General features: G+C 39.1%; 1 protein-coding gene across 2 annotated transcripts in view; it reads left to right on the top strand.

Annotated features, from left to right (window-relative positions):
- The first annotated feature begins 1342 nt into the window (after positions 1 to 1342).
- TOMM70 (translocase of outer mitochondrial membrane 70) overlaps positions 1343 to 26299 on the top strand; it is a 44855-nt gene continuing 19898 nt past the window's right edge. Inside the window, exons 1-5 of one of the 2 annotated variants that reach the window (XM_022588644.3) lie at positions 1343 to 1837; positions 15405 to 15578; positions 19157 to 19283; positions 20916 to 21025; positions 23947 to 24095. In XM_022588644.3, coding sequence (XP_022444352.1) covers positions 1511 to 1837; positions 15405 to 15578; positions 19157 to 19283; positions 20916 to 21025; positions 23947 to 24095 — 887 coding nt within the window. In that variant the 5' untranslated portion in view covers positions 1343 to 1510. The remainder of the gene's footprint in view (positions 1838 to 15404; positions 15579 to 19156; positions 19284 to 20915; positions 21026 to 23946; positions 24096 to 26299) is intronic. The other variant, XM_022588580.3, reaches the window with a different exon arrangement.

Genomic DNA, 26299 nt, shown 5'->3' with positions numbered 1-26299 from the left:
TTTTCTACCAAGAATTCTAAACAGGGGCTTCCCTGGTGGCGCAGTGGTTGCGAGTCCGCCTGCCAATGCAGGGGACACGGGTTCGTGCCCCGGTCCGGAAGATCCCACGTGCCGCGGAGCGGCTGGGCCCGTGAGCCATGACCGCTGAGCCTGCGCGTCCGGAGCCTGTGCTCCGTAGCAGGAGAGGCCACAACAGTGAGAGGCCCGCGTACCGCAAAAAAAAAAAAAAAAGAAAAAAAATAATTCTAAACAATTTCTTGCAAGGGAAATTTTTGTATTTTAAGAGGTCTGGTGCAGAACATGAAGAAAGGATTTGACAAAGCTATTAGATACATAAAAGCTATGAATTGACATTTCTACTTGGGATGTGGCAAGAAGGCTGAGACATCTAGTGCAAAACGGCATGACAGTGGGCGGAACAGAGCACTGGCGAGGCCGCGGATGCTCCAGGGAGCGAGGTGTCAAGCGGAATCCGGTATGACACAAATACGTACAGGAAAAGTGGGAACTCTAGGTCTTCGCATTTCTACCCACTCAGTTCGAGAACCTCATAACAACACACAGACGTCATCGCTTTCGTAATTGGCGCAGACGGTGAGTCGCAGGGACGCCATTCAAGCCGTTTCAACTGGAGCCAACCTGTATCTACCCGTTTCCACCGAGCCTGATTTGGGCCACCTGCTGTTGCCCCCAATAACCTCAAATTCGTCCAAACTAAAATCTGGCCATGGTAGAGCTAAGAAGATCGGTGATACAGCGAGCTACCTTCAGCTTTTAGCTCTTTCCTCCCATATTTTTAACAGTCCTTCCAATCCGTTGGTTTCCGAGGACACGGGTACAGACAACGGAGCTAACACCGCCGGGCTCTAAGTAGCGTCAACGTGGCAGTAACGAGAAAACGAGGGGTCCAAATTCCACCAATAAATGAGGCAGCTCGGCCTACGCCCCGCCCACCACTCCTGCCAGCCAATAATCTTCACAACTCTTCTGCTACTCCCGCCCATTCTTAGCGCAGTTTCAGAGCCTTTTCCTCTGTTCCCCCGAGCACCAAAAACCCGCCGTATGTGCGCCCCTCTTCTGCTTCGCTATACCAGAGAGCCCTCTGCCCTTCTTTATTGAAGGCGTAGGGTACGGCATCGGCTACCACCCGAGGCCCAAGATCCCAGAAGCTAGTCTCACAAACAGCAGCAGAACGAAAGTAAACAAAAAGGGCTGCCTGGGACTTCCACCGCACGCCCAGTTTACCTTGACCCGGAAATGATTCACCACTGCTCCTCCCTTCCCACTCCTCCCTCCCTGGTTGAGAAGGGAAGACGACGGCCGGGTCTGGCCCGGCATGCGTTGGGCTTCCGGTGACCTCTGGCCTTTTTCTGTCGTCCGCTCTTGCTGCCTAGCGCGCTTGTTCGCTCAGTGCTTTCCGTCCTTGCCTTTCTCCCGTTTTTCTTCGCACGCTGCCTGGTGACTGTGGCGCCCGTGAACAGCAAGGAGGCGGTGGCGGAGGACCCTCGTCATGGCCGCCTCTAAGCCTGTGGAGGCGGCGGTGGTCGCAGCGGCTATTCCCGGCTCCGGGAGTGGGGTGGGCGGCGGCAGTGCGACTGCGGGCCCGGGCACCGGGGGCCTGCCGCGATGGCAGCTGGCGCTGGCGGTCGGGGCGCCCCTGCTGTTGGGCGCGGGTGCCATGTACCTGTGGAGCCGGCAGCGGCGGCGCCGGGAGACCGGGGGCCGAGGCGACGCCAGCGGCCTGAAGCGCAACAGTGAACGGAAGACCCCGGAGGGCAGGGCCAGTCCGGCCCCGGGCAGCGGACACCCCGAGGGCCCCGGTACTCACCTGGAAATGGTGAGAAGCAGCCCCGAGCCCTGGAGGTAGAACCCGGCGGGTGCAGCCTTTCCTTGACGAGTTGTGCCCGTCAGGGGGCTTCCCATGAGACGGAAGCTGCCAACAGGCAGCGCATGGGTTTAGGGAAACTCAGTTCTGGCTGCCTTTATAGGGAATAGAGTAGCCCGAGGGCACAGGTTAGCAACATTCGTTGAGAGCTTCCTTTTGGTTTCAGAAAAATATTTGCTTTTCTTCTCAGTGACACAGCATTTATCCTTAGCGTTGTGGGTATGGGGACATTTGCAAATGGGATGATTGTATTTAACTAACTAATGAAGGAAGCCAAATTCCCTTAACTATCGGTACGTTGTGATGTGAATTGCCTTGGTCATGTCTAAGGCCTAGGACTTAATTAGTAATAATCTTTTAATAACAAGCGAATCCCCTTTTTTGAAGTATTTTAGGGTTGGGGATAGGTAAATACAGTGACTGTTGGTTGACAAGAGTGAAATGGTGTTCAGTGGCATTTATTTCATCTGTGGGCATGAGTTCTTAAACTTTTGGGGTAGAAGCATCTTAAATTCATTTTTAAATTTTACCTGGAAATTTACATGACCAAGCCTGACATACGGTTAAGCCAAGCGTCGGAGTGTCTGGTGAATTAACTGCTTTGTATGGCTTTGTTGAACTATTAAATCCTTCTGGTATCTGACAGCTGTGGGGGGAATTGGCCTGGCTGCATTTAACAATACTGGGGTGAGATAACGTGAGGTGGAGGATTTTATCTGAGTCTGAGATTGTACAATGGTGGTTACGGGGTAAATCAGAGTTCACAGTAACCTTTGGTCAAAAAACTCCCAATTATATACGTTTGCAAGTTATTTCCACATTATATTATTCAGACTGAAGACATGTTTTTATTAAGTAGTCAAATTAATTTTAAAGTAAGTTCTGATGTGGAAGCAAACTACCTTAGTTTAGTGCATCCTATATATCTGGCGTTGTGCTAGGCCCTGAGAGAGCCAAATAGTCTTTCTAATGGGAGAGTAAGATACTGCTTTAAAAAGAAAATGCAGAAAAGATGCAGTACAAGTACGCTGGAAGAACCCATGGATTGTGAGAACCAGGAGAAGTGTGCTTTATATTGGGCTCTCCAACATGGTTACCTTGAGAAAGTCATTTTATCTCTTCGACGTTAGTGTCATCCCTGTAGAATAAGAGAATTAAAATATTGGATCTCTTATATTTCTTCCAGCCCTAAAAATTGGTGATTCTGAGTGCTATTAATGAGAGTGGTAATCAAGGTGATTCTTTGAGTTAGTCATCATTTGTCTTGTTGTTTTCATATTTCTGAAATTCTCTGGTCATTTCCTATTTCATTTGCTTATTTTAATCACAGGAGAATAGTAGGTGAATGAAAAATACATAAAAGTTCTCTGTTCTATAATAATCACCAAAAATAAAGATAATTTCTATAAAAGAAACAAGGTTTTGATATTTCATTGCAGTTTCAAATACTACCCTACCTCACCTGTTTGGTATTTGATAGAATTCAGCAAACTGTCTTTCAGATTTTAGATTTCCTTAAATCCCATTTTCAGCTTTTCAGCATTGTCTAGGTCAACACTGATAATTTTTAAATTTCATGGTGTATTGTAGTTTTATCAGAACATTTTTTTAAATTGACCTGACTGCCACTAAAAATTAGACTTTAACATTGACTTCTTTGTAACTTGAACTGCTTTAAAATGATTCTTTTTGACCCAAAATAAAACTGAGCAGAACACTTGCATATACTGTTCTTGTGGAATTTGTGGGGTGGTACCTGTAGTCTTGCTTTGGGTTACTAGATGATACTTCAGTAAAGCAACAGTAAGAATGTCTTTGCCACTTTTTTAATGGAAATTTGTATTTTAGTTGATGGTGACCAATAAATACTGAAAGACTTTTTTGTCTTTTTTATAGTCTAGTTCTCAGAGTTATTATTAGACTACCTAAATATAACCACAAATTGTAATTTATTATTATCTGTGGTTGGAGAAATTGCTTTATATTTGAATAGCACCTTCAAATTGTCAACCTCAGTGGGTTTTGTAAACAAGAAAGCATTTGTTTGAACTGATGGAAAAACTGGCAGAATCCTGGTGCTCTGACTGTTCTTTCTCCACCTGAGCAATAGCTGTAATTTTTAAGGCAATGAAGGAATGGACAAATATTGTCAGTTCAGGGTTCAGTATCAGTGAATAAAGTGGAAAATCAGTGGTTATTGTCTGTTGGCTTATGTTTGCCTTAATGTAAAAATGAACTTATAAAATAACTGGGCTTCTGTCTATTGGGTTTGAGATATTCACGTGCAAGCAGGCTATATCAAATTATTTTTTTTTCTGGGATAGCATATACTTGTAAAGCAAAAGCAAAAATTCATATTTTTGTTTAATTAATGGGGATTTTAGGATTTCACCAGAGAGGCATCTAATCACAGTTATAGTGTGTGAGATAGAGGTAAAGTATTAAATCATATTGCACTTCGGGCCATTATAAAATCTACCATGATGTGCCATTTTGCTTTAGTAATTTATTTTGAAAACTTGAGAATTACAGATTTTTCAAAGTTGGTAAGGTTCTTTGCCAATCATCTAATCCACAGGACTTCTCAGTCTTTGGGCCAGAGTTATCACGGGGGAGCATCATGCCCACATATACACCAAGCATGGTATCTGGTTGCACAAATGTCTTAGGTATTTCTTTTTTCAAGCAACCTGTGATTTTTTTATTCTAATACATTTATTTATTTTTGGCTGCATTGGTTCTTAGTTGCTGCACGTGGGCTCTCTCACTTGCGGCGAGCGGGAGCCACTCTTCGTTGCGGTGTGCGGGCTTCTCACTGCTGTGGCTTTTCTTGTTGCGGAGCACAGGTTCTAGGCACCTGGGCTTCAGTAGTTGTGGCACACAGGCTCAGTAGCTGTGGCTCATGGGCTCTAGAGTGCAAGCTCAGTAGTTGTGGCATACGGGCTTAGTTGCTCCACGACATGTGGGATCTTCCCAGACTAGGGCTCGAACCCATGTCCCCTGCATTGGCAGGCAGATTCTTAACCACTGCGCCACCAGGGAAGTCCCTGTGATTTTTTTTCTAATGTGCATGTATTTATTATTGACTTTATAGTAGTGTTTTATCCAATTGTTTTTAATTTGATGATTTTAAAAAGCAGTTATTCTAGTGTTCAAGTTTTTTCAATGTTACACAAGAGTTATCCCAACAGGAAATGTTTAGGAACCACTAAATCAGTCCTTTAGAATAGGAAGGGAGAGATGTACCTAAACATTTTAATAAAGGGGTCAAAAACTGAGTAACCTGCTGTTATCAGTCATGGTTGAAATGAAATAGTTCTTCCCCCTCAATGATCTGTTTCTAATCTTTTTTTTTTTTTAAATCAGGGTCACTAGTGACATTCTTATATAATTAAGTCTAGAGAACACCTTTCAGTCTTTATCTTACTTGATGCTTTGCAATATTTCACATTGTCTTCTCTTAATTTCATAATTTTTCCTTTGGCTTCTGAGGCACTATGTTGTCCTGATTTTCTTTGCTTTTTTTAAAACTTCCTGATACCTCTCTTTGCTGATTCCTCTCAGTCTCCTTTCCAGGCTCTTTTCTCTGCCTCTTTTGGTGACCTTCATTGTTCTGTCATAGGCATTCTTATATTCCATACCTTCACTGGATGCTTGCTTGCCCTCCAGAAGCTTCACTTAACACTTATATACTGATGGCCCCCTAATTTCTTGTTTATAGCCCAGACCTCTCAAAAGGCCCGGATTTAAAGGAAATCTTCACCTCATTACCTTACAAGTGTTTCACACCAGACTCCTGTTTCTCCTGAGACTATTCCTTATCATTTAATGTGTGTCATCTAACTAGTTTCCCAAGCCAGAAACTTGGATATCATCCCTAACTTTCTATTCTTTCCATGTTCTCCACATCCAATCTAGAAACACGTCCAGAAAATTCTACTTCTTTTTTTTTTTTGCAGTACGTGGGCCTCTCACTCTTGTGGCCTCTCCTGTTGCAGAGCACGGGCTCCGGACGTGCAGGCTCAGCGGCCATGGCTCACGGGCCCAGCCGCTCCATGGCATGTGGGATCCTCCCAGACCGGGGCATGAACCCGTGTCCCCTGCATCGGCAGGCAGACTCCCAACCACTGAGCCACCAGGGAAGCCCAGAAAATTCTACTTCTTAAATATCTGACTACTCCTCCATTCCCACTGCTATTTCTTGACTGAATAACTGATACTCTCATTAGTGTCTTCCTCCAATCCATTTTGTCAGAGCTAGAGTAAATCCTAACAGTCCCATGCTTAGAACTGTTAAGTGGTCTGTTCACTGCTCACCGAGGTAAAGTTCAAATTCATCATGATTTAAGACCCTCTGTCATCTTGATCCTGCTTACCTCTTCATCTCTTGCCACTTCTTGTTTCTTGCCTTTGGATGTTCTGTAACAATGCCCAATACCCCTACCTTCTCATCCTTCAAGTCACAACATGTAGGTAATTTCACCTTTTCTGAAACTCTTCTACCTAAGCATACCGTTATGTGATCACATAACACTGAATTTTTCTCTTCCACAGCACTTACCACATGGTACTAGAGTCATTTATTCATGTCTTTCCTACTAAACTCTTGACTCTGTGAAGGCTGGGACTGGCTCTATCTTTCTCACCGTTTTTCAGAAACTGGCACATAGCAGGTGTTGAGTGAATGAACTGATGAAGCTTCATCATTTGACATTTTTTAAAAATTCCCACAAACTGAATATTTTTTCAAAATTTCCAGCTTTTCATTTGTATTCTACCAGTTTATCCTAGAAATTGGTTTAACAGTCGCAAACCTCATTTAGGCATTCTTTTTATAAATCACGTGATTTTGTATGAACTACAACCATAATCCTTCAGAAGCAGCATTCTTTTTTTTAATATAAATTTATTTTATTTATTTTTGGCTTCGTTGGGTCTTCATTGTGGTGCACGGGCTTCTCATTGTGGTGGCTTCTCTTGTTGCGGAGCACGGGCTCTAGGCACGCAAGCTTCAGTAGTTGCAGCGCGTGGGCTCAGTAGTTGTGGCTCTCGGGCTCTAGAGCGCAGGCTCAACAGTTGTGGTTCAAGGGCTTAGTTGCTCTGCGGCATGTGAGATCTTCCCGGACCAGAGCTTGAACCTGTGTCCCCTGCATTGACAGGCAGATTCTAAACCACTGCGCCACCTGGGAAGCCCTGGAAGCAGCATTGTTACAAGTAGATTCTTCTTAGGTAAAGAGTTCTCTGTGTTACAATTTAGTAGGTGGGGTTGTTGTAGATTTTTAAATTTCAGGACATAATATGGGAAAGGACTTTTATTATCTTAGGTATCTTTTATCCTAGATTTGATTCTTATAAAAGTAACAATTGGTCAATTAAATACTGAAAGATTGTTTCTCATGAGGTAAGTGTTCCAGAGTTGATTGCTACTTCTGTAAAGTTGGGATCCAAATTTTAAAATATGCCTTTGGAATTTGGTAAGTTTAAGGGAATAAAACCATTTAAGAGAAACATGGAACCACCTCATGTATATTTTAACTGGATGTAAATGTGTAATTATGGTGATAAGTAATATAGTAGTTCCCTCTTACCCAGTCTCAGCTTTCTGTAGTTTCAGTTATCCACAGTAAACTGTGGTCTGAAAATATTAAATGGAAAATTCCAGAAATAAACAATTCATAAATTTTAAATTGTGCGCCATTCTGAGTAGCAATACACAGTCCCACTCCATCCTACCCTGGATGTGAATCATATCTTTGTCCAGCATATCCTGCCCGTTAGTCACTTTGTAGCTATCAGATTAACTCTTGTACTAGTAACCCTTTTTTTACTTAATACCCAAAGCACAAAAGTAGTGATGCTGGCAATTCAGATACGCTAGAGAGAAGCCATTAAACTGCTTCTTTTCAGTGAAAAGGTGAATGTGCTTGACTTAAAGGGAAAGGAAAAATAATCATATGGTGAGGTTGCTAAGATCTATGGTAAGAATAAATCTATTTCTGAACTGTGAAGAAGGAAAGAAATCTGTGCTAGTTTTGCTGTCACACTCAAACTGCAAAAGTTACAGCCACAGTGTGTGTTTAGTTAAGATGGAAAAGGCATTAAATTTGTACAATATTTTGAGAAAGAGACCACATTCACATAATTTTATTATAGTATATTGTTATAATTGTTCGATTTTATTATTAGTTACTGTTATGAATCTCTTATAGTGCCTAATGTATAAATTAAACTTTATCCTTGGTACTTATATATAGGAAAAAATGTGTATATAGGTTTCAGTACTATTCACAATTTCAGGCATTCACTGGGGGTCTTCGAATGTATCCCCTATAGATAAAGGGGAGATTACTGTACCTATTTTATTTCCTTACACATGGATTAATGTACCTGATTCTAGCTCATTTCCTTTTAGTGACTATATGTGTGTGATTATCAGAGTAATATTTTATAAATACTCGCTAAGAATTTACAGTGATTCCTTATAACCAAATTCATGTCATTGAAAGCCGTCTGTAACATAGTCATGTTACCATCTCAGGACTTGTTTTAGAGCTCCCTTTCTGGTCTCCTGAATTTCTTCTGTGTCTGTGTGTTGAATGACCCTTTTGGCGTTGTTTTTCCTCCTTGGAGTATTTTCCTGACTGTCCTTTGTTAGTCATTTTCGTTCCAGAGCAGATTGTTCTAAGTAACCTTCACTGAAGTAGCCTTGACTGATGATTCAAACCCTGATTGTTTTCTTACTTTGTATTCTAATAAATTTATGGGGATTGTATCAATACTTTGTTGCTTTGGTGTTTAAATGTAACTTGTTTTCCATAGTAGATTTGCTTCTGCAGGAGGTAGAGGGCAGGTTCCTAGGTTTTGTCTCTTTGACAAGTTTCAGCAGTGTTTGTAGTAGAGAGAGAAGACATAGTATTTACTATGTTTCTCATTGTTTCCTTTTAGATTTATTACTTATTTGTTCCTAATCCTTATGTTTTACCCACATAGTTTGTATGTAAGTGTGTGTATATATGCAGTTGCTACTCTTTGAACTAAAAATTTTCTACTTATTAGCTACACAAGTTTCTAATCACCTAATGTACATTTTCTTAATGTGAATTGGGGTTTCAGTGTTTGATCAGCGGTAGTTCTTTTGAGAGGCTGCCAGTTCACTTGTTTGTATCCTGCACTGTCTCTAGAGTTCCTTCAGGATAAAGACTATCCTGTTGATCGTTGTACAGTGGAGTCACATCAAATGTGCTTTTAACTAAAATGAAATCAGTTACACTTGCTTGGCAAAAAGAAAAAGACCTAATTATGCTGATGATTCTCTTTGTCCTTTTGCTCTGGGGTCAGTAGTGAGCAAGATATAATACCTGAACTGTTTCCTTTGTTTCAGTTCCAGAGTGTGAGTCTAGATGTGATTCTGATGATATTCATTTTTCATAAAGTGTGGATGACAATCCATGCAGTATAGAAGTAAAGTTTAGGCAATGTGGAGTCAGATTGCTTGTTTGAATCTTGCCTTGGGCAAGCTTCTTGATCTCTCTGGGCTTCAGTTGCTTTGTGTGTAAAATGGGGATAATAATAGCACCTACCTTGAATTTCCAGTGTGTTACTCTTCTGAAGAATTTTCAAAAGTAATTTTGACAATTGATTTTTGCTTCATGCATTAATGTCAGGATTCTATACAAGTTTCAGCTCCACATATTTTTTGAATTCACTTAGCAGAATCACATGGAGTCATGGAGTTGACTCTGCTGGACAGTTATTCATTAGGAAGAGATGAAACTTATTCAAATCCTGGATGAAAAAAAAGCTAAGTTATCTAATAGATTGTTTTAAATAATACTTTGATTGTGTGACATACTAGGCAGAAGTGAATGTCTTTTCTTTTTTAAAATTTGTCTGTATTCTTACCAGTATTCACAAAGTTTAAATTTATGCCTGTGGAAATTGAGTACATAGTACCTAATCTTTTCAAACTGTTTTCTTTGAGGAAGAAATTAGTACTTTTTGAATCCACCAAAGTTACATGTGGGAAGCTGGAGTGGCAGGAGTGGAGTAATGGGAGTTTGGAGGCTTATGTATAGGCAGTAGCAGTGGGAAGTTACTGGAAGGTTTTAAGCAGGAAATGATATGGTCCAGCTTACTTAAGAAGATCTTTCAGATCAATCAGAAACTAATTTGTTGTAAGAAAAGTAAGAGAAAGATGCATTTTCACAGAATTTTACTGTAAAATATTGTGGAATGTTCGGAACCTTAAAAAGGTTACCAAAACCAAGAGTGATTTCCAGTAACATAATGTCTTGATAGTCTTTTAAATCTCCTTAGTAGCTTTTAGATATGAAAATAGACCACATGAAGAGATAATAGCATTTCAGGGTGTTCCCATTACATTCTAGAGCTGTATGTCTTCATTTCTCATTTATGAAATATGCTTTCAAAATTGTCTTTGGGCTTATTTTCCAACTTCAACCTTTAATTCCAAAAGTTCTTATTATAACTTGAGAAGGTAGACTGAGTGGGGGAGAAAGTGACTGAAAAGCAGTGCAAAGGATTCCTGAGAGTTGGAAATAAAATCCCTTATATTGGGCTTCCCTGGTGGCGCAGTAGTTGAGAGTCCGCCTGCCGATGCAGGGGACATGGGTTCGTGCCCCGGTCTGGGAAGATCCCACATGCCGCGGAGCGGCTAGGCCCGTGAGCCATGGCCACTGAGCCTGCGCGTCTGGAGCCTGTGCTCCGCAACGGGAGAGGCCACAACAGTGAGAGGCCCGCGTACTGCAAAAAAAAAAAAAAAAAAAAAAACCCTTATATTATAAAGAATTGGTAGTTGTATATTTTCTAATTTAAACTTTTTCCTCCAGTGCATTTATTTTGATTTCTACCTGGTATTGGCCTCAAAGCTTGTGAAAATAATGTCTGATTCCTGACACAGCAGAATGCTGGTGTTGATTGATAAGCTGGCATTGTGCTAAGTAGCTTTTTGTCCTAAATTTTACCGGTGGGCCAAAATAATCAGCTTTTCTGTACTGTCCCTGTTGTAATGCCATTCTTTCTCTGCATTTTTGTTAATGAAGGGAAGCAGTTGGACAGAAAGTAATGTGGTGGTGGGGGCGGGGTGCAATGAGCAGAAGGTGATAGGGAGGTTAACTGAGATATTGTTCTCCCCAAACATGGTTTGGTAGCGCTCTGCAGTGACAGTGGGAGAAATTTGCCATTTGGTGATTTGCCTATGTAATTTGATCCTTTTTCACTCAATGTCATAGCATCTTTTTTTTATCTTTTTTTTTTTCCCAGTACAGTAAGGAAAGGAAATTAAGCAGGTTCTGATTTAGGCCTTAGGTGATAAGGAATTTATAATAATTTTTAAATTTTTATTTATTTTATTTATTTATTTTTGGCTGCGTTGGGTCTTTGTTGCTGCACGCGGGCTTTCTCTAGTTGCGGCGAGTGGGCTCTATTCTTCGTTGTGGTGCATGGGCTTCTCATTGCAGTGGCTTCTCTTGTTGCAGAGCATGGGCTCTAGGTGTGTGGGCTCAGTAGTTGTGGCACGCGGGCTCAATAGTTGTGGCTCGCGGGCTCTAGAGCACAGGCTCAGTAGTTGTGGCGCATGGACTTAGTTGCTCCGCGGCGTGTGGGATCTTCCCGGACCAGGGCTCGAACCCGTGTCTCCTGCATTGGCAGGTGGATTCTTAACCACTGTGCCACCAGGGAAGCCCCTAGGAATTTATAATACTTTTTAAAGGGAATCTATTGTAAAACTTGACTGAATGGAGGGAAATGGGTAATTGAAAGATTCTCTTGGTTGGTTTTAGGTTGATTTAGACCTTGCTGAATAAAAATTGGAAGTATCCATCTTTCTAAGGAGAGGAAGCCTTGTATACCTATCCAGTTTTCTCTCTATTCTTTTAACTTGTCTGCCTTTACCATGACTGCTTCTCCTTGTATTCTGTGTGACATCCTGTAGCCTTAAACTTCCAGTAGACAGGAAAGAGTTCATTGCCTGTTTGTGTTAATGAAACAAGGTCATTACTCTGTCCAAAGAACGTTCTTTTTATTTAATCTGAAAACCTTTAGTTTTTTAGAAAATCTACTAAATAGATTTTCAATATGTTTGTAGCCGAACATACTTCTCACAGGCATTTGATACATTATTTTCTCTATCAGCAGTCCCTAGCTTATTAGATTGTGTATTAGCTATGTTCTCAATGACTTAGAAACATTGTAAACTTTTTACAAGAAATTGAAATGTTTTTCTTGTTTTTGTATTTAACATCAAAAGTAATTGTTTCCCTATTTTGCAGTTTTATTAGGCATACAAAGGTTTGTGGTAATGATGTTTTCTTGGCAGATTGTATCTTTTATCAATAAAATTGCCCACAGAAGTGCTCCATCTGAGGCATGTGAATGGTATTTTGTCTCATACTGCCTTCTTTTTTGCAAGTATTTGCATTCTGTAACGTTTTTACATTCTTTTTTGCATTCTGTAACTTTTACATTCTTTTTTGACCTGTCGTTTTGTTTTAGGTCATGCCTTATAGGTAGCATGTGGTTATTTTTTATTTTAAATAATTTGGGCTTCCCTGGTGGCTCAATGGTTGAGAATCCGCCTGCCAATGTAGGGGACGTGGGTTCGAGCCCTGGTCCGGGAAGATCCCATATGCCGCGGAGCAGCTAAGCCCGCGAGCCACAACTCCTGAGCCCGCGTGCCTAGAGCCCATGCTCTGCAACAAGAGAAGCCACTGCAGTGAGAGGCCCACGCACGGCAGCGAAGACTAGCCCCTGCTCGCCGCAACCAGAGAAAAGCCTGCGCGCAGCAACAAAGACCCAATGCAGCCAAAAATAATAAATAAATAGGTAGGTAGGTAGATAGATAGTTTATTTATAATAGGGAGATTTAAGCTATTCACATTTATTGTTATTATTGACATGTTTAATGATTCCTGCCATGTGTACTCCGCATTTTTGTTTCTTCCTTTACCCTCTCCTTCCTGCTTTTTGTTTTATTAATCATCTCCACTGCTTTGGGGTTTATTTTTAGTGGTAAGAAAGTTGTACACCTGTTTCTGTTCTTGTGTTCAACCTTAAATGCTAATTTAGCTAGGTATAAGATTTTAAGTTCAAGATAATATTTCTTCAGGACTTTAAAGTTGTTGCTTCATTGTTTTTAAATACCTAACGTTGGTGACACTATGACCCCAGTTTGGTTCTTTTTTTCTTTGTAGGTAATCTGGGTTTTTTCCACCTAACAACTTTAAGGATTTTTACTGTGAAATTTCACCATGATATGTCTAAAAATGTGTGTCTTTGTTTTTCAACTCCAGAAATTTTTCTAATATTTTCTTAAAACACTCCTTTTTATGCCTTTCCTTCTAAAATTCAGATAGATAGATATTGGAACTTTGGTATTTATACTCCATATCATCTAACTTTTCCTCCAAATTTCTCACCTCCCTGTCCTCTGTTCTTGTTGCATTCTGGCAGATTTCCTTGGCTCTGCCTTCTACTTGTTAATTTGCTCCTCTGTTATGCCCATTCTAATATACAATCCATCCATTGAGTTTATTGTAATAATCCTTTTTAATTTTCAAGATGTCTAATTGGTGTTCTTTAGAAGCAGCCTTTTTAAAAATGTCTGTGATAACCTCTCATTCCTCTCATGTTAAATTTTCTGTTTGCTTTGTTTATCCCGCTTTCTCAAATACTAGTTTTTTATTTGAATCAGGTGCCTCTCTTTTATGATATTAATTTTCCTTTATGTTAGCAATTCTTGACAGTATGGTCTCTTGGAAGATAGGCAAAGTATGCTTGTCACTTGTCTCTTGGGTGGAGGGGATCCTCACTCCTTCTGAATGATACAGCCCTACTCCAGTCTGACTTCTCTTTCTCTTAGTGGAGTGGGAGGACTGATGAGGTTGCTTCAAGTGCAGTTTTCCAGCAACTAGAATCCACAACTACATAAGAGAGTCCTAGTTGTCTTCTAGTATGAATGTTTTGTGCTGAGGATTTTTACTGTCAAAGTTTTTGGAAGGTGATTAGGCTATTTACAAGTGGAAGATTTCATATTTATCTGTTACTCTGTGTTCTAGTTGGCTCCTTTCATCCTCCCACATCTTATTTTAAAATGAGCATGTTTCTTCTTGACACTAGCTAGCTTAAACTAGCTGTTTTATATTCTGAACCTGAAGTTTCCTACACATCCTTCTTTGCACACTATAAAAAAAACAAAAAACAAGAAAAACAAAAAATTATAGCTACATTCAGACTAAAGGAGAAGGGAAACAAAAGGTAAATGGAGGGGAAAAGGTAGCAAAGAAGAATGAAGCAAGAGGAAGGGAGAAAAGAGCAGATACAGATGGTTGCTATCCCATCGTCTCTTTGTGACTGAGATGCCCTGGGCCCCAAGCAACATAGCCTTCCCTGTAAGTTAGTTGTGGGGGTAGCTACTTCTGCTTTTGCTTTGTCAATGCTTACCTGTTGGAGATAACACGGGTTCTTTCATAATCACATATTTGTTAAAATTGAATGATGTTGACAAACAATAAAGTTTGGGGTGAAGATGTGCCATGAAGCTCTTGGACCTAGTAGCTGGACCTAGATAACTGGATTTGTCTACAAAGATGCTTCCCAAACGTTAACTGAAGCTTTTGCAACTGTCCTCAGTGGGTATTAACTACCAAATCATGAAGTATGTGAGATGGCTCCTCTAGGAAGCAGATTCTGAGACAAAGATAGGAGTCCCCCAAATGTATTTGATTAGCAAACAATAGATTTGGTATAACAATTGTAATGAAGATGGCAAAGTGTTTCTAGTATCTTTTCTACACTGTTGACAAACAGCGTAATAGAAAAACAGCAATACGTGTGAATAAGTGGTTTTCAGAATGAAAAAGTCCAGTGGCCAATAAACAAACATGAACAGATTTTCAAATTCACTGATAGTGAGGAAAATGTGAATTACAATAATATGTGAACTAGAATTATGTTACACTGGGGTTTTTCAGCCTAGGCACTGTTGACATTTTGGATCAAGGTGGTGGTGTGAGGGTGTTGTCCTGTGCATTGTAGAATGTTAGCAGCATTCCTGGTTTCTACCTACTAGATACCAGTCGCGCCTCCTCCTGACCCCTAGCTGTGATAATCAGAATGTCTCCAGACGTTGTGAAAGGTACCCTAGAGGGAAAATCATCCCTGATTGAGAACCACTTTTTTATACTCATTAGACTGGCAAAAATTAAACACAGCTATCATATCTCTTGCTGGCGGGAATGGCAGAAAAGTGGTACTTTCAAGCACTGCAGCCTTTTCTTGGGAGAAGTCTGAGTGTTTTTCAAGTTAAAAATATGTAAACCTTTTGGCTAAGCAATCCTGTTACTAAGACTCTATCCCATGACGATATTTATATGAGTGACTTGCATTGTGAACAGCCATTCTGCCCTCCCATGTTTTCTTCGGTGTTGTCATTTAATCACTGTGATCCAAGTCTATTACTGAGTATTGATAACTTTTTCATGATTGTTTCCTCATATTTCAGAACTCTCTTGATAGAGCCCAAGCAGCCAAGAACAAAGGCAACAAATATTTTAAAGCAGGAAAATATGAACAGGCTATTCAGTGCTATACCGAGGCCATCAGTTTGTGCCCTACAGAGAAGAATGTTGACCTTTCCACGTTTTATCAAAACAGAGCTGCTGCCTTTGAGCAGTTGGTATGTATCCTAGGTTGGTTTTTCTGTTTGTTTTGTTTCTCTTTATTTGCATAATGTTTCAGTTAATGCCACTCAAATCTAATAAACTTTTAGAAGTTGTTTTGAAATTACAGGATTTTTGTTTGGTTTTTATATCCTTTAATTACATACATTTTTAAGAACAAATTTTAGCTCTTCGTGAGAGGCCTCGCGCCACTCGGCGCGCACCGTACCCCTGCCTCGAGGCACGGGGTCTCGTGGGCCCCGCTCCCACGCTCCGCTCGCCTGGCCCGGACCGGAAGCGGCGGCGCACGGCCTGGGCCTGGCGCGGGGGGCGGGCACCGGGGCCCGGTCGGACATGGGCAAGAAGCACAAGCACAAGTCGGACAAACACCTCTACGAGGAGTATGTAGAGAAGCCCTTGAAGCTTGTCCTCAAAGTGGGAGGGAACGAAGTCACCGAGCTCTCCACGGGCAGCTCCAGGCATGACTCCAGCCTCTTAGAAGACAAAAACGATCATGACAAACACAAGGACCGAAAGCGGAAAAAGAGAAAGAAAGGAGAGAAGCAGGTTCCAGGGGAGGAAAAGGGGAGAAAACGGAGATGAATAAAGGAAGATAAAAAGAAGCGAGATCGGGACCGCGTGGACAATGAGGCAGAAAAAGACCTCCAGTGTCAGGCCCCTGTAGGATTAGACTTGCCTCCTGAGAAGCCTCTTGCAAGCCCTTTAGCCAAACAAGAAGAAGTAGAACAGACACCCCTTCAAGAAGCTTTGAATCAACTGATGAGACGACTGCAGAGGAAAGACCCAAGTGCTTTCTTTTCATTTCCTGTGACTGATTTTATTGCTTCCGGCTACTCCATGATCATTGAACACCCAGTGGATTTTAGTACCATGAAAGAAAAGATCAAGAACAATGATTACCAGTCCATAGAAGAACTAAAGGATAACTTCAAACTAATGTGTACTAATGCTATGATTTACAACAAACCAGAGACCATTTATTATAAAGCTGCAAAGAAGCTATTGCACTCAGGGATGAAAATTCTTAGCCAAGAGAGAATTCAGAGCCTGAAGCAGAGCATAGACTTCATGGCAGACTTGCAAAAAAGTCGAAAGCAGAAAGATAGACACCTTGCAGAGTGGGGAGGACAGCGGCTGCTGGCCAAGAGAGAGGGAAGACTCTTGGAGACACTGAGGCACAAGGCTTCAAGAGTCCCAAGAAGGAAAATAAAAAGTAAAGAATCTTTGGAATATTAAGGTTAAGCTGTCTTTTTCACACCAGTATCGGGAGAAAATACTGATTGGGGGCCTGCCTTGGGTCCATGGTTGGTTGGGTTTTGTCCTGAAAGTCCATTTTGATGATTTGATACCCCTCTTCTCATGCAAAGGATTATATGGAATTGTCCAAGCACAGTTCAGAAAATAGTTCTGAATGTCTATTCTGTATGAAAGTAGTTTTAAAACCAGTAAATTACCTTTAGGGACTCATAAAAAAATAAATAAAAGAACAAATTTTAGTTTTGCTCATCACACACACAATCCAAAGTTGTATATATCAGATTTTATGAAATTAGATAATACAGAAAATTAAAGTTTCTGGTGACCCCATCCTCCTCAACAGTTTGAGTTTATTTCTTCAACTTTTGTCCCCATATATGTAATAGTAGCATATGTGGGGGGAAAAAGACCAAAAGATGAATTCCTGTTACATTGTTTGCAACATATTTTTTCAGTTGCCACTGTATCTTGTACAGCTTCTCATAGCACACACAGATCTATTTCATTCTTTTTAAAGGCTATATGTAGTAGCTGTTACATGGTTATATAGTGGAAAACATCTTCCTGTTGATGAACATTTGAATCGCTTCCTATTTTCCCTATTGCATTCAGTGTTGCAGTAAATATTTTTGTAAGTATTTTTTTGCATACTTTTGGGGGAATAAAATTCTAGAAATGGAAATAAGATAGTATCAATACCTATTATAATAATATATGAACATGTTTGTTTTCCAGTATCTCACTGACTATGTGTATTATCAGTCTTAATAATATTTGCCACTCTGGTAGGAGAAAAATTCTCTCTCATTGTTTTAATTTGCAATTTTTGAGATGTTGGTGAAGTGGACAATCTTTTTCTATGTTTATTCGGCATTTATATTCTCTGCATTTTTTGTTCAACGAAATTTTATTGACTATTTTGTATATGAAAGGTTACTGTAGTAGGAGCTGGGTCTATAAAAGCAAACAATTATGCACAGAACTCAAGGATCGCAAAACAACATAAATGACATTTTGATAAATGCTTTGATTCTATAATAGACGAATGAGTGGGGTTGGTGCGTAAAACAGTGCAGAATAGAGTGTTACAAATGGAGGAACAGTGTATGTAATTGCTCTGAGGTAGGCAGGAGTTTGCCATGATTAAAGAAGTATGTATAAAGGATCCTGGGGTATAGAGAGATGAAACTGGAAAGGTAGCAGAGGCCAGATCAGGCAAAGCCTTGCAATGGTAAGAAGGTTAGATTTGATTCTGAGTGTAATGGGAAATATTTAAGGGTTTTAAATAGGGCAGGAACATCATCTAAAATTGTTCTCACTGTTCTGTCAAGAATATATTGGAGGGAGGCAAGAGTGGAGGCAGGGAGACTAAGGAAGGATGTTGTTGTAGTTGCCTAAGTGAGACATGAAGGAAAGCTGAAGACCAACAGAATTTGCTGTTGTATTGGATGTGAAGCGTGAAGAGAAGCAGGAGTTTTAATAATAGTGGAGTGAGGAAGGAGTGAGTCAGCTGACAGTTGAATTGAGAAATGTCTCTGTTTTAGGAGCGTGGTTTGGGTTAAAGAGATAAAGTTTGGAGTCATCTAATTTTAGATGTTATATACTATGAGGACAATAGATGTGATCACCTAAGAGAGAGAAGGGATGAGTCCTTGAGCATTCCAGCATGTAAAAATCAGATAGAGGAGGAGAAGTCAGCTACAGAAATTGGGAAGGAGCAGCCGGTGAGGTAAATGGAAATCAAGTAGAGAGAGTGGCGACTCCTTGGAGGTTTGGCAATAAACAGGAGCTAAGAAATGGGGTAATAACTGCAGGGAATTACAGAATCAAAGGAGTGTTTTTAAAAGGTAGAAAATACTAAATCAAGTGTTTTTATGCTAATAGGAATGATTCAGTAGAGAAGCAGATTGATGCAGAGGCAGGATAGCTAACAGTGAAGTCCTTGAAGTGGGGAGAATGTGGATCCATACCACAAGTGGAAGGCTGGCCTTAGGTGAAGAGGGGTGTTTCCTCAGTTTTAACAGGAGGGAAGGAGGAGATGGTATGATCACATAGATGCAGGTAGGTTGTAGATTTGGTGGTAGAAAGATGGCTTAAATATGTCTTTTACCTATTTTTAAAAATTAGGTTGCTAATCTTTATTACAGTTATTTATATGAGCTGTTATAATGTACTGTGGATATTAACTCTTTGTATGAATTGGGAATATTTTTTCTGTTGTGGGATTCTTAATACTTGGCCTACTGAGTTTAGAAAACTGATTTCTGTCAAACAGTGCTTCCTTTAGTGTGACTTTTTTTTAATACTTTCATTACAGCAAAAATGGAAAGAGGTGGCACAAGATTGTACAAAGGCTGTTGAACTTAATCCCAAATATGTGAAAGCTCTCTTTAGACGTGCAAAAGCCCACGAGAAGCTAGACAATAAGAAGGAATGTTTAGAAGGTGAGGGTATTTTTGTGTTTATGTATGAAAATTACTAAAGGCTTCATAGTCATTGGTAAATTTATATGAAACTCTGCCTATGAGTAGAGAAATTAATTGTGTTTAAAAGTTTTACTCTTCCCCAATTGAGACTTTGTTTTCTAGTTTAAATTGAGATTGCAGATACTTGAGTACTGTCTCGGTTCCCCACTATGGTAAATTAAATGATTTAGAGTTTATATACCACACATTTTAAACTTGGCAATTAATGAGCATCAGTGTAATTTCATGAATAGGAAATCAGAAGAGAGGTTTTAGTGAGCGATAGTGTTTCTAAGATTCTACGTATTTTTCAGTTAATATCCTGTATAAATATGAAATAATTTTGAGATGAATCATTAAAGAAAACATTTGTTTTTTGCCCTTGCAATTTTCAGACATTATCTTATACTCAGTTAGAAATTATGTAATTGATACAAAGCATCAAGTGAATTTGCCATTCTCAGTAAATATTATAAATATTTTTTGGCCTCTAATTGGCCATATCTGTTGCCAAAACTTCAAATTAGGGTATCCGCCACTGGCCTATAAAGTACATTCTTCTGGGTGATGTAGAGCTAAACCAAAATGCAATTTCTGCAGTCGAAAAGTACTTTCCACTACATACTTAAATCTGCTTTAAAAGCATCAATAATCAGAAATTTAGCCATACTTTTTTTTTAAATAACATTATTTAAAAGGGAAAAGCTGTTTTATTCATTTATTTTTTTAAATCAGGATTACCAATTGAGAGTGGTTTAGAGAACATTTTAGAAAAACTTGAGGTTTTGTGGCATCATGTACTTTGATGGTGGGTAGAAGGAGTGTTACTTTGGAAAAGAGACTTCTGAGTTTTGAACCAGACTTTGAAGTTATTAAGCGATAATTGTAGAGAGGAGTTTAAATGGATTTTAGATGGAGAAATGGGGTGGGGAAAAGACATTGACATTGACACTAGCCAGATTATCAGGGGAACATACAGCAGATTGACTTGTTTGGAGGAGCAAGGATTTGGAATTGTGAGAAATTGAGTTCAAAAAGAGAGAGACAGCCATTGTTCACTACTTTGAATGAAAAGTTGAGAGGTTAAGGAAACATTGATCTTCTGAATTTCAGACCACTGTGTGTTGAGCTCTAGCATAGCCAGGTTAAAATGGTATTTTGAAGCAGATTTAATTGAGAGCTCTGTGGCAAGATGGCTTTGGAGACGAGGAGTAACCCTGAGGCCTATAAAAAGACCAGACATAAGAGAGCCACATTATGTTGATTTGGCATATACTTAACCAGCCAGAAAAGAATATTCCTGGATTACTTGTTTTATTTGCTATGTACAATGTTGGAGTGATGAGAAACATCACAAATGGTGTAGTATGGTCCCTTTCATTTCACAGGTGAGGAAAGTGAATTCTAGAGAAGTAGAGTGACTTTCTGAGCTTTGAGTTTGGTCGTAAAGTATGTAAAACTAAAGTGTTAAGAATCAGTTTATTGGAAATGATAGCCACATAAAGCTATGCATGTAGTTTGGCTTTCTGTGGTAACATTGAATCCATTTGATGCTGCTAATCATCTTTGTGATAATTTCATACTTACTCTTGTTTTCTGCTTCATTTCTAGATGTCACTGCTGTGTGTATATTAGAAGGGTTCCAAAATCAGCAAAGCATGCTGTTAGCTGATAAAGTTCTTAAACTTCTTGGAAAAGAGAAAGCCAAAGAAAAATATAAGGTAAGTTAATCTGAATTGGTTAATAGAGGGAGTATACATTGTGAAGGGTCATTTCTAATTTATACTGCTTAAACTTGGGCTTGATGGTTACAACTGAAATTAGATCCGGATTATATTTCTTTTTCCTGTAATCTTGGGCTTTTGTGGCTTACTTTTTTAAAATAAGAATGTAAACTATGTCCAGTATTGCACCTGGAGGATATTGAAAGAATTCATGTATATTAGAAGTTGCCAAACAATGGCCTACAGGCCAAATCCAGCCTGCCACCTGTTTTTATAAATAATGTGCCAATAGTGTTTTATTGGAACTCAGCCACTCACACATTGTTTTAGATGCTTTTAAGCTACAACAGCAGAGTTGAGTGGTTGTGACAGAGACTGTATGGCACATAAAGCCTAAAATATTTACTATCTGGCCTTCTACGAAAAAAATTGCCAACTTGTACTCTTTAAAGTTTTTAAAGATATGCTGTATAAGTTGGCATTGGTTTTACACAGTTAGTAGATGGTTTAATTCAAGAAATATTTATTGAACAGAGGTCCATAATGGGCATTTTAGGAGGGTAGGTACAAAGACATGGTCCTTGCCCTTACAAAGTCCTTAATGAGAGGGACCATTAATAAGTATAAAAGGCATGATACTGGTAAAGTGTCGTGGAGGGATATAAGTAGAGGGCTGTCGGAGTACCACAGGTATTACTAAACATCGGTAGAGGTTTTCTGCTAAATTTCATAATATCGAGGCAGTTGTTTCTTTTTTCTTTAATAATAATTTGCTTTTCTCTTAAGTTGATTTAATAATCTCTCTGTATTTTTAACTTTACATCTCTGAATATTAGCTGAGTAAAACAGTTAAAACAGGTTTCTTCACTGCAGGACTTTCTTGTGCTAGTATGTGTTGTGAATCTCGAAATACAGCTATACTGGTTCTCAGTCTCTTTAAACTCTGAAACTTATTTCCTTCCCTTCAGCATCTGGTAGAACATGCTGTTTTGAGGAACTAGAACTGGTGCTCCTCAAAATATTTTGCAAAATACCATGTTAGAGTCTCACAAATTGAACTTTGAAGGAACCTCGTTTCCTTGAGTATAATGCTATTGTTGAGTAATTATACTGGTTGGACTGCAGAGTAGTAAGAAAATATGATAACCTACATTTATATAGGTTCCAAATTAGTTTCCACATATATTTTCTAACCTGTTTGTATTCCACTTTGTAAATTCCACTTTGCAAAATACTTTTCATTTTATTATTTTTATTTTTACAATAACCCTATAAGATAAATAAGGAGAGTATTTTTATTGCTATTTTAGAGATGAGAAAACTGAGAATGACATGTGTAAGGTCACATAGCTATTAAGTAGCAGAGCTAGAATTTATATCTTGTTCCTTTGATACTTAAGGCCATTACTTATAAAATATTGTTCTTATTTTAAATTTGTAACTCTGAAAGACAGGGAAGTGGTAGCTTCATTTCTAAGCTGAAATAGGAAACTACAAGACATTAATGATTTATTCAACTTCAGTAAGGGCTGTTTAAATTTCTATTTAAGCTTTTTCCCTGAAGTGGTAGATGATTGCCACTTATATATTCCAACACAGGGTCTTCAGTGAAATACTTAAGTTAGGTGTATTTATCACTTGGTGGTGACCATTTGATTTAAAATGGTAATTAAGACACACTGGGGCTTCCCTGGTGGCGCAGTGGTTGAGAATCTGTCTGCTAATGCAGGGGACACGGGTTCAAGCCCTGGTCTGGGAAGATCCCACATGCCGCAGAGCAACTAGGCCCGTGAGCCACAACTACTGAGCCTGCGTGTCTGGAGCCTGTGCTCCGCAACAAGAGAGGCCGCGATAGTGAGAGGCCCGCGCACCGTGATGAAGAGTGGCCCCCGCTTGCCACAGCTAGAGAAAGCCCTCGCACAGAAACGAAGACCCAACACAGTCAAAAGTAAATAAATAAATAAAATTTTAAAAGTAACTGTACCATTTAAAAAAAAAAAAGACACACTGAGTCTCTCCCCAGAGAGAGCACCAAAAAAAGAGTGTGAATTCCTTAGATTTTTCTATTCAGTTTTCTTATTTACCCCACTCTCATCTATCCTAGATTAGATCATATACTTACAAAGCCAGATTCATTTTTCCCCTCCTTCAAATACAAAGACATTAGATCTACCAAAATATTAGAAATGGTATTTGTTATACATACAATTTAGAATACCATATTTCCACTCTAAAGTCTTTGGGTTGAATTTTGCAAAGGATCCAAAATATGTTATGAGAGCCCTTTGGTGACATTAGTCCCTTTTACTTCTTCCTTTAAAACTTTATCATCTTAAGTATAATAAGGAGAAACAAAATACTTCTATGACTATGAATCAGGTTGCCATGGGAAAAAGTAATAATTAAAAGAGGAAATGAGATTTCATTCTGGCTTTCAGTGGCACTTACTCCAATGGAGATCTTCAGATGCAGAATAAGGGGACAAATGAAAGCCCATGGTAGATGGACTTAACATTTTAGCACCTGTGTAAGACATGGTCCTGAGTAGTAAATTGAGATATTAATCTTCTAGGACAGGAAGATAATTTTAACTCAGAAGGAGATAATTTTAACTCAGCAGTTATTTACCTCCTTTGTTCCAGATTTCACCTTCTTTTAGTGAGTGGTTCTAAGAGTTCTTGACATTTTACATGTTTGGAGAGGGGAAAGGTTCTCATTTAAAACCTACTTTGAACAGCTGGGACTGGCAGCATTACCAATTCCACTGTCTATTGCGCTACGGTTTGGAGCCTGATATTCTTCAGTTATCTGAAAATGAGACGCCAGTTTTTACGACAGTGGTTCTCAGCATTCTACAAAGGCATCTGCTTCTTTGGTTAGTGTTTTCTATTTTGATGTGTATAAATATTAAATTTCAGAATCGTGAACCTCTGATGCCATCTCCGCAGTTTATCAAATCTTACTTCAGTTCTTTCACGGATGATATAATTTCTCAGCCAATGCTTAAAGGAGAGAAGTCTGATGAAGATAAAGACAAGGAAGGGGAGGCTTTAGAAGTAAAAGAAAAGTAAGTGTCTCGAGTATAGTATCTGCTTAATGTTCTGTGTTTTTTTTGTCGGGGGCGTGGTTGTGGGGTTTTTTGCTGCCATAGAGCCAAAGTGGAACTCTGAGTCATCTCCAAAAGATCTGTTTATAAATAGATATAAATATAACAAAATTATAATATATAATAATATTATAATAATAAAAATACTTCTCTTCTCACACATGTCTATTGCACCCTAAGAGTTACCTCTCTGGTGACTCAAGGTTTTACTGCCAGAAGTCTGCCCTGCTTTTAAGGTCCTACATGATATTCTCAAGAGATATCCTAGTGGAGATCAAGTGGTTGATTATATTTGAACAGGGGCACTAACTTAAAAAATGATTGTGTAGCTCAATATCCAGATGTTTTAGTGCAAGAAAGTTTATAATATATAATTTAATTTTTAGGAGTGCCCAAAAGAGTGACTTTCTTCAAGGTTTTTTCTGGATGCCTAGGAAAATGCCATTCTTTGGGTTTGTGTTTGCTCCTGTAGAGAGCTGAAACCAAAGTATAAGATACTGTGTTTACAACTGGAGGTCAAGTGATATAATGTAGTATATAAGCTATCTAGCCTGCTTATCCATTTATATTTATCAATACTTTTATCTTGCTGTTGAGGCTAGCTCTCCTCTCTAAGAGAAGGTACAACATTATTAACAACATGACATTTTCTAATGAGTTTGGAAGAAAAGGGAATACTGTTCCCAAAGCAAAGCATAATTTTGCATCTATAGCATATTGGAAGGTTTAAGGAAAAAGATTGCTTTTAATTTGTATCTCCCAATTTTTCTACCATTATTGGCCACCTTTTAAGGGAGGATACTATTTATAATTGTGCCAAGATGTTCAAGTTTGAGTTAGTTGGTGAGGACTTGAGAAGATTGTAGATGGGAAGTAAATGTTTAAGGTGATGCCAATAATTGCCTCTTCTGATTAGGAAATAGTCCTTATCCCAGAAAAACTACAGTGAAGTTAATACCATTATTCTAAAAACTGTCTTGAGAGGTGGCAGGACATAGCTATCTCTCACCAGAACACTAATTGGAATTGGTCCTAAGTTTTTGAATTCTGTTTTACTCTGAGCCTTAGCTTCATCATTTTTTGAATGAGGAAGTAATAATTACCTTTGAGGCTTATTGTGAGGTTTAGAGGTCATGTTTGTGAGTATCTAGCACTTAGGTTCTCAATAAATAGGAACCGTTACTACTTCCAATCTGATTTAATAATTATTTTGTCTTACCCTGGTGACCTGAGGAATAAAACTAGAGTGCAGGGAATATTAGAATGTAATTATAGGAAAGGTTAGCACAGAGTTTGTAAGACTTTGACTGACATAACTTTTAAGTCACTTGCCAGTTTTCTCTATTCAGAATATGTAGCAAATGAAATAAGAAAATGTAATTTACAGTGCCCCTTAAAGGACATATAGTATAAATTCCTTTTCAGTTCAAAAAATTCCTTCTACAAGCCTTCTCAATAAAAGTCATCATCTTAGAAGAGTGATGATATTGTGGTCACTGCTTTTTAAAAAGTAGGGGAAGGTGTTTTCTTTAAGTACTATTTGATGGAAGAGTCTGCTTCTTTGATATTTCCACCTATTCATTCTAGGTCTGTTCTTTTAGGTGAAACAGCACAACTTCTGGATGAGAGCCTTTTATCAATAGATATTTCCCTGCTTCCAGTTCTTGCTCCCTTTCAGTCCATTTCCCACAACACAGCCAGAGTGATCTTTACAAAGTACAACTCAGGTCACACCTCTTCCCTTGGGCTCTGTGACCCTAAACTCACTTGATAACTTTCTATTTCTCTGTTCTTTCTGTTAGTCATAAAATAACTGTTGCGTGCCATCGATGTGCCACAGATAAGAAGGTGAATAAGACAGGATCATTTTCTATGTTGCAGATCAGTCTGTCATTAGCTCATCTTTTCATGTGTCTAAATGTTGAAGCCTGGGCAATAACCCGAGGTTTCTGCCATTTTCTCTGTTGTTTCCTTTTTTAAAACTCTTTCTTCAAGGCAGCAAGAAAATCCCAGTCTGCATCAAAAACCCTAATCTGTTACACACACTGCCCTGCATACCACCACCACACTCCAGTCTCATATTGACTGGCTAACTTGTTTAAGGGGAGGAGGACAGTTGTTTAACTCAGGTATACTAAATGTGGCAAGTTTTAGCATTTGATGCT

This window comes from Delphinapterus leucas, chromosome 4 (assembly GCF_059928025.1).
Source record: "Delphinapterus leucas isolate spDelLeu-1000000601 "Yukka" chromosome 4, BTC_Dleu_Yukka2, whole genome shotgun sequence".
NCBI classification, from domain to species: domain Eukaryota; kingdom Metazoa; phylum Chordata; class Mammalia; order Artiodactyla; family Monodontidae; genus Delphinapterus; species Delphinapterus leucas.
This window is presented reverse-complemented; position numbering and strand designations above follow the sequence as displayed.